Here is a 14655-nt window from a genome sequence, read left to right on the forward strand (position 1 = left end):
TACCTCATGAGTCTCACTGGTACTTAAAAATGCATGAGTCAAAAACGGAGTGTGTGTTTATGTCTGTGCTATTTAGGGCCAAGACTTGGGAAAAGCCGTGCACTGTGGTTAGCTTGAAGCTGCTAACAGTACCTACACTAGACCTTCATAACACTACCTGTAACAAACAGTTAATTATTTATCTTAACTTAATGCATGAACATTGATGCATTTTCACATTACTACAGAAAAAAAATATAACAGCATGCACAATCCTTAGTCTAGGACACTCCTTATTCTCAAGAATTCTGCTCAATGTTTACAAGCTGCTACACTGGTCACTTTAAATCACTTAAAGGTCACTTTAAATAATTCAAACTATAAATTTTAAATTGTTATTGATACTTTTATCTCCTAATCTTAAAGTGTATATTTATTTTCTTACCCTTCTTATATTTATTGTTTGTTTTTCTTTTGCACTGATGTAACCATTCCTCCCTCCTTTGAATTTTATACAACCAACGTCCCTTCCTTTCCTCCTCCCACTGCTTTTGCCATCTTGCTCCGGAAAAGTGACTGCTGAATTTCCGCCAAAGCATCTGCTCTACTGTCTGAGTGACTATGCTGTAGACTGACCAATGATGAACTTGAATCTGAACAAATGACAGCATGTAAAGGTCTCACGTCTTCTTTAACCTTTCATCAAACCACAATCCAAGAAACTTAAATTTACTCACCCTTTCTAATTCTTGATCATACAACTTAAGCTTGATGTCTTTACCAACTCTCTTCCTTGTAAAAAAAACATCACCTTGGTTTTATCAACCGAAAATTTAAAACCCCACTTATAAGACCACTCTTCGACTCTTCTAATTGTTCCCTGCAGTTTCTTCACAATATACTCTATATTTTCCCCTCTCTTCCATATTGCTCCATCATCAGCAAAAAGTGAACATCCCACCCCTGCCTCTATATCATTAAACACATCATCTATCATCAAAGAAAATAACATAGGGCTCACTATGCTCCCTTGAGGTGTACCATTTTCTACCAAAAACCTTTCAGAAAAAACCTTCCCAATCCTCACTTGAATATGTCGCCCCTTTAAAAAAATCCATTATCCACCCATACATCCTCCCCCTAATACCCAATTTACAGAGTTTAATTAGTAGGCCATCTCTCCACATCATATCATAGGCCGTTTCTATATCAAAACTACACTCTCACTGTTTGTTTGTGCTTTTCGAACTTCATGTTCCAAACATAAAACTGGATCCATAGTATTCCTCCTTCTTCTAAACCCACTTTGATATTTAGAGATAAATCCACAAAAGATCTTTAGCGGACTCACTGAGTTGTTTTAACATGGTATAGCATACCTGATCTTTTCCCGGTGCTGATAATTTAGATATTTGAGCATTCAGTACCTTTGAGGTTTTTCTGAAGAGTATTTTGGACTTTTCATTGTTTTGAATTGTTGCAATAAAAACATATTTGCATAAAGCAAGTATATTTGTTCACTCCCATACTGTTAAGGGTATTAGAAACATGAAGAGTATGCTGTTGAAGTTTCTTTAGAACAGATTTAAAAAACAAATCTGATTAATTTGCTATTAATCTTGAGTTAACTATTGATAAGTATGCGATTAATCGCGACTAAATATTTTAATCGACTGACAGCCCTAATAAAAACATAACATTTGTCCCAGTGTTGTGACTGACTTATTTGTCACCGGTGGCACCAGTGAAGTCTATTTATAAACGAGTTTCACACAAATGAGCTTCACTTGACGCGTAAGAAGTCTCAGCACAGCAGTCCTGAAAGGGACATCCTGAAAACAAAGAAGCTGATCAACAGCACAGTGAGTTCAGGGAGGTGAGCTGTGAAGTTGTAGTTTACCTCATTGATGTTGGCGCAACTTATTTCCACGGTTTTTTCAAGTGAGATTGTAAACCTGACACCCTTCTTAACTCAAGGGGAGGTCCTCCTCCTTCCTGTTGTTTCAACTAATGGTTTACATACCGTCACCTGCTTTAACCCCGGAAACAGAGCAGTGCAAACACAGCAAACAGCTCCAGTTTTTCTTCTTCCCAGAAATGTTTATATAGGAAGATCTATCCTTTATATTTAAACAGGAGAACAGCGAAAGAAGGTAAAATACAAGTAAGTTGGATTTATTTCATATTCGGATCTAATATTTCTTGAGCTCAGCGCTCACCGGTCACTGTGAGAACTTTTGTAGTGCGGGGATCAGACACCTGAAAAGTCTGCTCCCACACAGGGTTGTGACTCATTAAGGTCAAGGTCAAGGTCAGATTTATTTATATAGCACATTTCCAACAGCCGATGCTGCACAAAGTGCTTAACAATAACAATAAAATTAAATAGTCCTTGACTTGGTAAATATCACATTTCCTTCACGGGACTCTGAGTTTTTCAACCACAATCCTTTACAACAATCGATCTTCTTTAATCCTCCTAAATCCAAAATTACACAGACTAAATAACTTTGCATAGTTCACCTTCAGGATCAGTCTACCATATAATCCAGTGCATTTAGGAATTTAAAATTATGCTGTTATTAATGTAACATGTGTCACTTTGCACAAAAGGACATCAAAAAAAAGAAGAGCACGCAGACAATAACAGAGCTCTTTCCGTTGTCCATCTCTACAATTACACCGCCTGTGACAGCCTATAGAGTGCGCATGAAATCCATAAGGAAGCCTGGAATAACCAATGAGCGCGCTAACCACGCCTGCTCCTCTCTCCGCCACAAAAATATTTGACGTGGCAAAAGGTCCGGACGTGACATAGCTGCTCATCATCTCTCCTCCCTCCTCTTCCATAGCTCGGTTACCTTCAATCATCTGCAGGTACTGGTCCCGGTGAAGAGCGAGTGCGGCTCCTCGATCTGAAGCAGGAGAAATGTGGCTGATCGTGTTGGCCAGTTTACTTCACTGCGCCTCGGCTTATGATGTGGATCTGAAGAAGCTGGAGGGGCTGGCAAGAGCGAGGGTGGAGGTAACATAAGGCTTTATTTTTTCATAATCCTCCGCATAAAGAAGAACACGGAAATAATCGTGTCAGGGCCAATTATCGTTTAAACGTGTGAATGGGTGCCCTGCTTTTAAACATTTTTGGATTGGGCGCATGCGTGACCAGGACAGATGTGTACTAAGGTGAATGGATGCCTCCGTGCTTGAATGGCCTGCGATCTAATGAAGAACACGGTCTCTAATTCACATTGTTACTATTTTAGTAACCCTAAAATCGTCATCACAAAGTGACTTGGTGGAAGCTTAAAAGGGGGGCACAGGGTGTGTAACAGGCGGTCCTGCACAAAGACTGAAACTCTACACCTTTTTCTTTTGAGATCTGTGCAGTTTCCCCCAGGGTGTCACCTTCCCAGTCACCTACTTGCCAGCATCACTGAAGCAAATCATGATCTGTTGTTATTGTAGTGTTAGTCACGCCTTATACCTGAGGCTCAGATATCAGCAAAAATAGGTCGGGTGGCCTTCCCTGGGGCCGTACTAAGCGTTCTTCAAAGTAAAAGCTCGCAGTGATACCAGCACATAAATGATTTTTTTTCTGTATAAAGATGCATTACAGTTGCAGATGACGTGTGTTCAGTAATCATGTTTCCAGTTCTTGTAAAGCCCCATTTCTGAAACACGAGCTCTGCATGTAACTTTTTCTTGTTTCTTGTGTTGTTGTCTTTCCTCAGACGTGTGGTGGATGACAGCTGAACAGGCTCAGAGAGGCAAGTTGCCCTGTTATGTGAACAAAAGTGACAAAACACTGAGAGCCAGGGGTCAGAGGCAGGCTAAAGCCTTACTCCTGCCTAGAAGTTTTTTCTCTCTGAGGAACATTTTAGTTTAGAGTTTCACATAATCCCTGACACATTTGCCACTGAAACCCAAACTGAGTGGAAAACACTAATCCAAACCTCTGTCTGCAGGTCAAAGCCTTTGTGATCCAGGATATTCCTCTTTAGTATCCTTTCACTGAAGTGCACTGTTACTCTTTAGAAATATCTGCTCATAAACTGCACGCTGTTTAATCCCTGAGCACCACCTCAGCCATAACCTGGTGATGAAGCACATTCCTGGCGCAGACCCTGAGCTTGTCCTCCTGAACCATTATTATGAAGAGCTGGACGTAAGTGTGTGTTGTGCCTTTCTTTTATTTTACTTTTTTAAATTGTATTTGTTGTTTACTTGCAGCAAATATGACACTCGTTTGTGCTGAATGTCAGATTCAGTTTAACAACTGAAGTAAAGCATCTCACCACCAACACTTGACATCATTACTCGAAGAGATTACAGCTGAAATGATGACAAACAGGTGTCCTGTGACCGCTGAGCAGGCTCTGAGCTTTTCCCGTCTTTTGGATTAAAATAACTTCAGAAGGAAACAAGAAATCTGCAGAGCACAGGTCATTCTACAGATATATCCCACTTTGATATGACAAGAACTTACTTCTAACATTTAAACTTGAACTAAATTATTACTTAACTGACTATTTATTTACAAAAAATGACAGCTTTTTTCCCACCAAATTTCAAAGCCTGGTTGTGCTGTGATTCTTTTTTTTTCCCTCAACGGTGTTTCCTTACTCCTTCTGCAAGTCTTCAGGCGTTTTAATGAATATTATTTCCTCAGGCTCTTCAGCCACGTAGTCGGTTATAATAATCGTGCAACAAATCAGCAGATTGTCTTATTAATTTCATACAGTTAAAAGTAAGTAATCCTTCATATGTTAAGCCTTAAGTGTAACAAAATTCAATGGCTGTGAAATTATCTGGTCAAATATGACATGTTTTATTTTATGTGACAAAAAAACAGTGACGCAGTGAACCATCTGCTGAGATATTAGACACCCAAATTAGACGTACTTGATAAAAAGATTGATAATGATACAGAACAGTTAGAATTTACATAAAATACTAAAGTTTTACTCCAGAAACAGCTTGTAATGTTTTTGTGTAATTGGGAGTCACAGCATGTCAGTCACCTGACATGCTGTCAGTCACCTCATATTCATTAAGTTCTGTCATTTAATCAATTTATGTATTTTGCACTTCCCTAAAAGTAAAGTGAGTAACACCAGTGACTTTAACTAAAAGCTTCAAATTATTAAATAAGAGAGGAATTCAGATAAACCACTTACCACTAGCAATTCAAAACAATAGACTTTTCTCATGCAGTTACATAAGTTCAGCTTTGTTGTGTCATGTTTAAAATATATGTGGTAGTCCTATTATGGCGTTTTAAATGGTAAAAAGCATATTTTTGTGGTCAAAATACAGCATTGAATCACTATACTTGACTGTGGGGATGAGCATTTTTGTGATGGTCAAACTTATTTATCACTTAACAAACAAAAAAAAATTGTTGAACTGAATATTCGAGAAGATGTAATAGTTCGGATAACGTTTTATTTGAATGTGGAAATAAATTGTAACCCTAAAGTGTTTTTCAAGTGTAATATTTTTGTAAATGCCGGGAGCATTTCCGTGGAATGACTCGCAGATCACTTTGTTTGATCTGAGGCTTCTTTGAAATTTTAAAGTACTGTTATGATTTAATCAGATTTTTCTCCTTTTTACTTTTCCTGTTCTCAGGTGTTATTTTGTTTTTAACTTCAGCCATATCTTTTATATAGCCTTATTTTTTCTTAACTCCTGCATTTGTTGCCGTGGTTGTGGTTAACAGCCTTTATCGCTTTTTTTTTTTTTTTGCACCTGTTGTTCCTTCCTGTGACGTCTTGTATGTTTGCATTGTTAATCAGCCTCCACTGGAAAGCTCTTTGGGCCAGTTCCCATGCTTTTGAATGGGTTGTATAAATACAACTGTCTGTTATGACATTAAAAAGAGCAGCACATTGGCCAGAAAACTGTAACAAGGATCCAAAAGAAATGTAAAATGTTTCAGAGCTTTGTAGTTTCATCACGAGTGATCTTTTCACACGACACATAATTCATTTGTGCAGGTTTAATGTTTTTTCAGGTTTCTTTAAACCCATCAATGTTCAGCTCAGCTTTACTGCACTATTAATATATCGCAGATCAGTGTCTTTTGTTTAGAGCACAGTTTAATGGTCCTTTTATAACAAGTGTGTTTCCTCCGCAGCGCGTCGCCCTGTCTGACATGACCCGCTCTGAGATAAATGAGCTGCTGGGGAAACTGGGTTTCTACAAGAAGGCTCAGGCCGAGGCTGAGGTGCCGGAGGAGTTCCGCTTCTCTCCTGCCAAAGACAGCCCGTTCAAAAATGAGCCTGCCTACCAGCCTTCTGCTTCATCTATAGCCACCGAGAGTGGCTCCTCAGAGCCCAGCACAGAAGTCAAACACACTGACCTGTAAGAGTAGACATCAGCAGTAACAGTACCCCTCTAGCTCCCTTAGCTGCTCCACAACCAGCTGATTATCACAGGTGACAGAAATGTTTGTAATTTCAGAGCCTAGCAGATTACAGATGAGCCCGTCAGCAGGCCTTTGTAGACGCTCCACAGTCTGAATTTGCACCATTTTTTTTACGCCACTGTCCATTGTGTTGTCATCTGTTGTAATGAGCTTGAGCTCTTTTGTGTGTCTATGATTGCCTCTGACCTACTGTGAAACTAAATGAAGCCTCAGGCTGAAAATCGTCTGACTAGCCTGGGGTTGATGCTGCGTGTTCTGGTGGGTTGGGCTGATGCGCACAAAAAGACTCAAGTGCATGGAAAGTAAACCATTTTTAAAAAGAAGTGTGCTCTGGCTCTTGTTGTGCTGAGTGTTTGTGTGCAGATATCCCACGCTGCCGGGACCATGGATAGCCTTCCAAGCAATAATCCCACACAAACACACGTTTGTTTCTCAAATTGGTTTATTTCACATTTAACTGTGGTGCACAGAAAAATGAAATAATGTGTTTTAGCTCTCATATATATACACACACACACATACACACATACAATACTCCACTGCTTCATGAAAGCTTTTTTTTCTGTCGGCAGCAGATAGTTCTCAAATAATCTCTCAAATCTAAGAAATAAGCTTCTTTTAAATCAACTCTGAAACCAAATTTTCTTCTCGTAGAAACCCAAATTTTATACAAGTGAAATAAAATATTCATTTAAAATTATTTTTGTCCCGTTTCCTCTTAGCTACATTTAGTTAAATATACAGTTGGCTGGTTATCAGTCATGAATCCTCATGTTTGTACTGAAAGCCGGCTTTCACACAGGAAAAAATAACATTGTGGCATCTTAAGCTTATCGACAAAACCTTTTAAAAGCACGATGTGCACACCAGCGTTAACCGTATTAAAAACTACTCAAGCATAAATAAGGAGCCCTCTAACAGCTGTGTGAGAATGTGTGTGGCAGGGCAATGCAGCGGTGGTGGGAGGTGTGTGTGTGTTGTCCACCAAACAGCCAGTAATGACACAAATCAGCTGAATGACTTCTTTGTACCGAAATACAAAAAAAATCCAAACCTCAGTTTAACAGCTAGCATCTTTCATCCATACTTATATGATGGTGGTGGTGGTGTGGTCATACAGGATGGATCAAATGTCCAGTAAATGTCCTCAGTAGCTGTTTGGACTTCAGAAAAGTGAGATTACAGCAACGATGTTGAATCCATTTGAATAACAAATGCAGAAAATCCCTGTGCTCACGTAATAAGAATCCTTATACTCATCAATTACATCAAAATGAAAATAACTTAATTAAAACACTTCAAGCAACATGAGTTTGGTTTAAAAAAAGAAGTAAAAGTACCAAAATTGAATAGAAATAATAAGTTTTTTCTTTTTCAGTGAGATTACTGAGAGAAGTGCAAACACATTACAGTACTTACAAAAGTGTAGCAGAGAAAAACGCACGTACAAATACTGCAAAAAACTGCAAATACTAGAAAACTATTTTTCTTTTTTCTCTCTTGAGCCGTTTCTCAGTACAACAGCAATGTGATCAAACTACTGCCTGTTGAATATTACTTGGAGTTTTTTTTTTTTTTTAAACAAAGGGGTCTTTTTAAGAATCATGCTGCTGCTGATCTCTTACTGGACTTTTGTGTCGACAGTGTGTGTGTGTCCAGAATAAGCAACACACATTATCACTGCCGGAAAACATTTTAAGCTGATTTTAACTGATACATACACACATGCTTACAATCCCCAAGCCGACCATCAGAGATGTGCAACTGTTTGACCCAGCCTGCTGTCAGAGCGGAGGCCATCATCAGGTGAAGGTTAGGGGGGGGGAGGAGCCCGAAAACAGGTCAGAGGTCACAGGGCCGACCCATGGACATCTCATACCTGCGCAGGTGGTTGACCAGAGACTGCACGTAGGTGAAGACGCATTTGGAGTCTGGTTTGTTACCCATGATCATCATGTCTTCCACCTCCAGCAAAGGCATGCAGTTGGCGTGGGTCCTGAGGAACAGGCGTACAGGACAGCGTGCATGAGAAAGCAGAACAGACAGAAGACCAGCTGGGAAGGAGAAATCATCATGTTCACTACAAGTTTCTTTTTCTTTTTCAAATAGATGATTCTTTATCTATGAATATAGTATAAATGGCCATGGAGGAGGTCTTTAACAGTAGAAACTTTGCTGCTCTTCACATTTTCCAAAGCTGTTTAGTGTGCTAGAGTCTTTGGCACATTTGCTCTAAACCATTATGGACCCTTTAAAAGCTCTGTATAAATAAACTTGGGTAATGTTGGGCATTTCAATAAACAGTTTTAAGAACTGAGACCTCCAGTGTGAGCTATGCAGAGTGTAACCACAAGGTGGCAACATCTCCTCACACTCTAACCCCTGAGAAATCCCACAAAGAGAAAAAGCACCTAAAAACAGCAGATGGGCCGATGAGATAATAAACGTCAACAACGTAACATTTTTTCAGTAATTTCAGGAACTGTGGACATAAATCAGTCTGCACTTTATTTCTATTAGAGTATCTTTACAAGGCTTGACAAGCCAAGTGCATAAACACCTGTAACCTTACACTTGATAAAAACTTGGTGCACAAAGCAGGCTTCATCCTTCTCTGTTTTTTTTCCTTAACTCTGTTTGAAACGTTGTGATCCGGCAGTTCCTTTTAAAGCACTGATCTGCAGATGGTCCTGGCCCTCTGCCTGAGCCATAGTCTCAGAATACAGATACACACATGCTATCACACACACACCATGTTTGGTACTTTGGAGCTTCAGATTAACATGAAGCATCAAATATCCAAAAGAAGCCAATAAAGGAGTTTTTCTGTGTTTTACATTTTAAGTCTGTCGGGAACCACAGAGTGTGTGCGGTTCCCTCACAAGCTCGTCCCCTCTCTCACCATAGGCTCAGTTTTAGCTGGGGTGCAACTTTAGGAGGAATTTTTGGTTTTAACCAGGCCCTTCGTCACCAGACCCCTGTAGAACTCCTGCAGGTACGTGTACACACACTTCCAATCTGGCTCACGCATCTTCACCATGTCGTCCACATCCAGCAGCTGGGGACAGTCCACTAGTTTCCTGCACCCACGGCCAGCGGGGGAAGGGGGTAGAGGAAGGGAATAGGGAGAGGAAGGAAAGGACCCAAAAAGACAGAAACAACGTGGATAGAACAGGAAACACAAAAGGCAAAGGACAGATAAAAAGACACAGAAGGAACGGGACGGAGAGAGTAGACAAAGAGATGGAGAGTGTGGGAAAATGAGGAAGTGGGAGTGGGAAAAAAAAAAGAAAGCAGTGAGCAGCCAGTGAAAAACAAAAACAGAAGGAGTGAGAAAGAACACAAAGAAAAAACAATCACATTACATTCTGTGTTCACAAATATATCCATGAGCTGACATGCTTCATGAACATCTCAGTACATACATACAGTGCGTGACAAAAACACGTACGCACACACACAAAGGCAAAACAAAATGTCAAATGAGCGCCAGGCGATGCTCATTTAGCCTTTTTGTTTGCTGTTGTTTTTTTCTGTGCACTGAGACGAGGATGTTTTTGTTGTTGTTGTTGTTTTTTTTAACCATAATCAATGTGAAATACGAGACACGATGAAAAAAACAACGTGGATTCTGCAAAAAACACACAAAAAAAACCCCAAAGTTACAACGACAGAGTGACTAACAAAAACAACCACACTGGTGCACAGTATAGTGTGTGTTTGAGTGCGTATCAAGAATCCAGATAGTAAACATAAACTATTGGCGGGGATTTGGAGTGCCCGGGGAGGTGAGTGATAGTGCAACACAAAGGTGAGAAGATCTGGGGGAGTGGGTGGGGCTGTGGCTGAGTGACAGCACAGTGCTGAGTACGATTCGCTACTTGAGATATCTCAGCTTTACATTATCCTGCTGGGAGCACGTGAAGATGCACACACAGCTGGGTGGGGGTACCAAAAGTGAAGACTGGTGGCATAAAAGAGGAATTTGAAAAAGAAAAGAACAAGGAGAGGAAAGAGTTTTAGACTAAAATAGAGGGACATGACTCAAGGCACAGAGGCGAGCTTAGAAGTTTTTTTTTTTTAACCTGTTTGCTGTTTGGAGTGGGATTGCCTGTGGGGATCTGGTTTGGAGGAGATTGGGGTGTCAGAGCGGTTACTCATAGGAGAGGGAAGAGTGGAGGTTTAGAGGCAGCGGTATTAGAGTAGTAATGGGCTCAGTCGTGAGTGGGGTTTTGATAAACCTGGGAGAAAGGGGGAAAGCAGGACATCGGTCGAGAAGTTTTCCCATACCACTGGTCTGCAAATGCCGGCATACAGCGACACAGAATAAAGGGGAGCGGGGCAGCGAATCAAACTGGCTCATCACTTCTACACCTATAGGCCTAACACAGTAGTTCTTCCATTGGTTTCCTACAGTCACTGCAAATGTTAGGAAGAACCTGTCTTCAGCATGTACTCACTCTGCAGCGCTAAAGGCCACCTCAAAGTTTTGCCTGCGGTTGCTCGGGCTCAGGGAGTTGTAGTCAAAGGCTTCGGGGAAGAAATTGTGCACCAGGGCACAGAACGCCATGCCGTTACTCCAGCTGGATGAAAAATTCTGAATATCCACATGCTGACGAAGAAAAAGAAACAAAAGAAATACGCAGACGGGGATGGATAAGCAGTGGAAACTTTCCCAAAGTATCATCTCAGCTCAGGTTCAAGATTAAAAATGAGCACTTAGCGTGGAGGATCGCTGGCTCACCTCATACGAGCGGGTCTTGGCACGACACCAGTCGAGGAGCATCTGCTTGATGGAGTTTGCATTGGGTACGCCAAAGCTGGTGGAGCGCTGGACTTTGTTTACCTTGGCCACCGCCTGATTTCCAGGGCTAAAAGAAAAGTCAGTTTTGTGTTAATATTTACATGCCTCCATCTGCTCCTTTTCTTTCTTTGGTAGCACTACCTTTCTGTTTATTCTTACCCGCCTCCCTCCTTCTCCAGCTTCTCTATCATGGCTTTGCGGGCCTGCATGGCCGATGTCTTCGGCAGCGTCTGAGCCCTCATCAGCTCCTTGCGCCTCTCCGCCTGCCTTCGCTCGATGGCGGCCAACCCGCCGCTGCCGCTTCGCGACGACGCGTCGTCCTCGCGGTCGAACACACTGAGCCCAGGAGGTTAATTTGAGAGAGTGCACAGATGTTTAAATCTGCTGTAGTTAACAGTACAAATGCCTCGTGACCAACCTTCCTATTTTTTTGCTCGTGTTAGTGGAGGTGGAAGAGGTGAAGCTGAATGATTTTGACTGGACTGTCCCTCCTAGAACGACAATCACACGGACACATTAATGAGAAGATTAAGAAAAAAAATGCAATGCACTCGAGTGAATGTGTTTTTGTAAATCCAGCAAGCAAAACTCACTGTCTGTTTTCTGCACATAACTGGACTCGACAATAGTACTGCGTGTTGATTTGCTCCCATCATCTGAAAACACACAAAAACTTTTTAAAATTGACCATTCTTTATAAAATTCTTCCCATCTCTGTCTTTATAATCAATTTTTTTGATGCAACACAATTTTACTCTTTTTACTTTCAAGCTAATGTCTTTGTTTTGAATGTTTATAGATTGGTTTTATTGTTTTGGTTTTACTTCAGTGAAATGCTGGTTCAAGAAAGATTAGAGACTACCAGACTGAGCAAAGCGGTTCGTTTTGGTGATTTGGCCGACGGCTGACCCATCTGCCGACTTCTCCACCTTGCTCGTGACCACCTCTCCCGCTCCAACCCCGGCACGACCTTTCTGCACCCGGTCTTCTCTCTGCTGCCGGAGCTCCTGCAGGCGGGTTTCGCGTTCCTTTTCTCTCTGGTCTGGAGGAGAGGAGACGGGAATGGTAGAGAGATGATGTCAGTGGAAAAAGAGGAGGAGGAGAAGGAGGGAGGTCCTAAATAAGCTGACAGGACCTCATCTGACTGCCACAAAGTTGGATTAAGTGAGGCCTTCCAGATTTGAGGCAATATGTTTGAGAATTCTTTCCACGGGACTGTGAGGGTTTCTGAGCACACAAACACCCACAGGTGGGAGTCTTAACAGGCAAGCCAAAGCTGTCAAATAAGATGTTCTGCGCAAACACCATAGACCACAGAGAGCAAATACACACTGCGATGTTGAAAACGCTGGTACCTGCACTGATGGCTGTAGTTTTTCTCAGAAAACACGCATGCATTTACACATACTGCACAGTATTAATGATTTACTAACTTAAATTGTGTCTAATATCTAGATCACCGAGGCCCTCTTGGACCCTTTGCATGCTCATTTCCACCGAATCCACTGACGCATCCACTCTAAATTTGAGCTCACCATTAGCAGGTGCCTAATGAAACCACGTGGTGAGTGCCCGCAGAAAAACAGATCTTAACTGTTGTAGGGTGAGTGTTTAACACATTAAAAAACCCAAAAACAAAACACAGGATGCATGCAAGATACCAAAAAATTTCATAATATCCTCCATCACAAACCACATCTAAGATTGTTGTGGTCTCACAATGACAGGGTGTGTGCACACAAAAAGGCAAACACAGGCAAGTATAAATTGTTATTGCACACTGCACACCACCTGTCCTACCCATTTCTTCTTGAGTACATCCCAGCATGGCCTCTGAGGGCAGAATTAAAGGCAATTACGTGTCAAGATAAGGTATAAACAATAACAAAAAAGTAGATGAAAATTAGAAATCATCAGGCCTGACTGCTTTTAAATATCTAAAAAGAAAGCCTTCATGCAGTTTGGAGTAACAGTAAGATGCATGATGTTACCTCTCTTTCTTTTACGGAGGTCTCTCATGGCTGCGCGGATCATCTTCCTCTCCTCAAAGTCTTTTGACTCATCGAGCTGTGAAAGAGGGGATGGAAACATGAGGGGTCGTTCTATGCAAATTTGCCCAATTGGTACTTTCTATGCTACAAATCTGCACACACACAATGCAGAGCTGTGACAAGGTTTAGTGTCAATGCACAAACTTTCCACACGCCTGAATCAAAACACACTTTTATCGAAATAATAACTTAAATCATTGAGAATTATGGCTCCGGCGTGACGTACCATTTTGTCGAGGAGCTCTTCATCCTCGATCGCAGCCAGCTTTTCAGCTGTTAGTTTCCCGGAGAATTCAGCAGGTTTGGTCTGAGCGCCAGAGCCATTGGGAATGAGTGGGACGTGACGCTGGACAGACGAGACAGCTGAAAACACTGGCTCAGAAGCAACGACGGGCCCCGTCTCCATCTGCGCGCAAAACGAACACAGTAACACAACACAGAGCGTGAACAGGAGCACATTTATTATCATAGACTGCAAAGAAAACCGTGACCTTAGTTGGAAATCAGTGAGCTACTGGGAGGACACTTCTTAAACCAGAGCCAGAACCAAAATGAAGGAGGGTAAAAAAGAAAACTTATTTGAAAGTGGCTGACATTTAAGATGTAATCAGAACAAGCCGAGGGCTGCTCTAACACATCGCAGGGACAGTACGTCTGACACTTCCTGTCCAGTAATAACTTCCTTGTCTCTAGGCCAGCTCCAGCGGGATGATCTGCGAGGGAGTGACAATAAGCACACGAGGCTAAAAGAAACCCTGCCAAGTTACTGTTCACTAGTTTATGGAGTGCTGCTGACACATGGATTTTTCTTAATCATACAACACTGCTGCCAACCCGAGTTTATGTGACAGATGCAATGCTTTACTCTCACTGTAAAATAGGGACAACGCATTACTATATAAAAAAGTCCAGAGGAAAAATATCTCCTAAGGGCTGAGGAGCAGAGCTGAGGAACGTGGGAATGTGTTGCATTATTGAGAGTTACCATGAATCCTATAGCAAATTCCTTTTACATGTTCATATGGTGCCGAATGCCTGTGGCAGACTATATGTTCTAGCTGTGGCCTCAATGCTTTTGCTGTAAACGACTCTGGGTCCAGATATAGCTCAGGCAGCTGGTCCCATCTGTATCCACAGCCGCCGAGTCCTGCCCACTGAAGTCCCCCAGCCAAACCAGGTCTCAGCAGGGAGGGACAATGCCCAGCTCAGCCACAGAACTGGGTGATCAAAGGTGGTCCCTGGTTTTCAACTCTTTTCTGGACACAGAGTTCTGACCCATGGGACAGGCTGGACTGAGAGGCCCGCGACCGATGAAGAATGTTCTGGGAGGCAATGCAGCCAGACAAGGTCTCTGAGTCAGGCCACAGGGGGAATGCACACGGGGTGAGAAG

The 14655-nt window shown here is 41.9% G+C and overlaps 2 protein-coding genes across 4 annotated transcripts in view; one reads left to right on the plus strand and one right to left on the minus strand.

Moving 5' to 3' along the window:
• Nucleotides 1-1990: 1990 nt before the first annotated feature.
• Nucleotides 1991-6732, plus strand: selenom (selenoprotein M). Its single transcript, XM_080894855.1, has 6 exons — nt 1991-2143; nt 2832-3004; nt 3711-3746; nt 3945-3979; nt 4066-4144; nt 6119-6732. Exons 2-6 carry the CDS (start codon nt 2909-2911, stop codon nt 6347-6349), a joined length of 477 nt encoding a protein of 158 aa, XP_080750981.1. The 5' UTR covers nt 1991-2143; nt 2832-2908; the 3' UTR covers nt 6350-6732.
• Nucleotides 6733-8265: 1533 nt separating this feature from the next.
• Nucleotides 8266-14655, minus strand: part of smtnb (smoothelin b) — a gene marked incomplete at its 5' end in the record, with an annotated part of 48115 nt that continues 41725 nt past the window's right edge. For 2 of the 3 annotated variants that reach the window (XM_080894852.1, XM_080894853.1), the window contains 11 exons: nt 8266-8405; nt 9312-9489; nt 10870-11021; nt 11154-11280; nt 11373-11549; nt 11632-11704; nt 11807-11869; nt 12076-12255; nt 13014-13046; nt 13205-13280; nt 13491-13670. In XM_080894852.1, coding sequence (XP_080750978.1) covers nt 9342-9489; nt 10870-11021; nt 11154-11280; nt 11373-11549; nt 11632-11704; nt 11807-11869; nt 12076-12255; nt 13014-13046; nt 13205-13280; nt 13491-13670 — 1209 coding nt within the window. In that variant the 3' untranslated portion in view covers nt 8266-8405; nt 9312-9341. The remainder of the gene's footprint in view (nt 8406-9311; nt 9490-10869; nt 11022-11153; nt 11281-11372; nt 11550-11631; nt 11705-11806; nt 11870-12075; nt 12256-13013; nt 13047-13204; nt 13281-13490; nt 13671-14655) is intronic. The other variant, XM_080894854.1, reaches the window with a different exon arrangement.

Source organism: Rhamphochromis sp. 'chilingali', assembly GCF_963969265.1.
Source record: "Rhamphochromis sp. 'chilingali' genome assembly, chromosome: 10".
In the NCBI taxonomy this organism is placed as follows: domain Eukaryota; kingdom Metazoa; phylum Chordata; class Actinopteri; order Cichliformes; family Cichlidae; genus Rhamphochromis; species Rhamphochromis sp. 'chilingali'.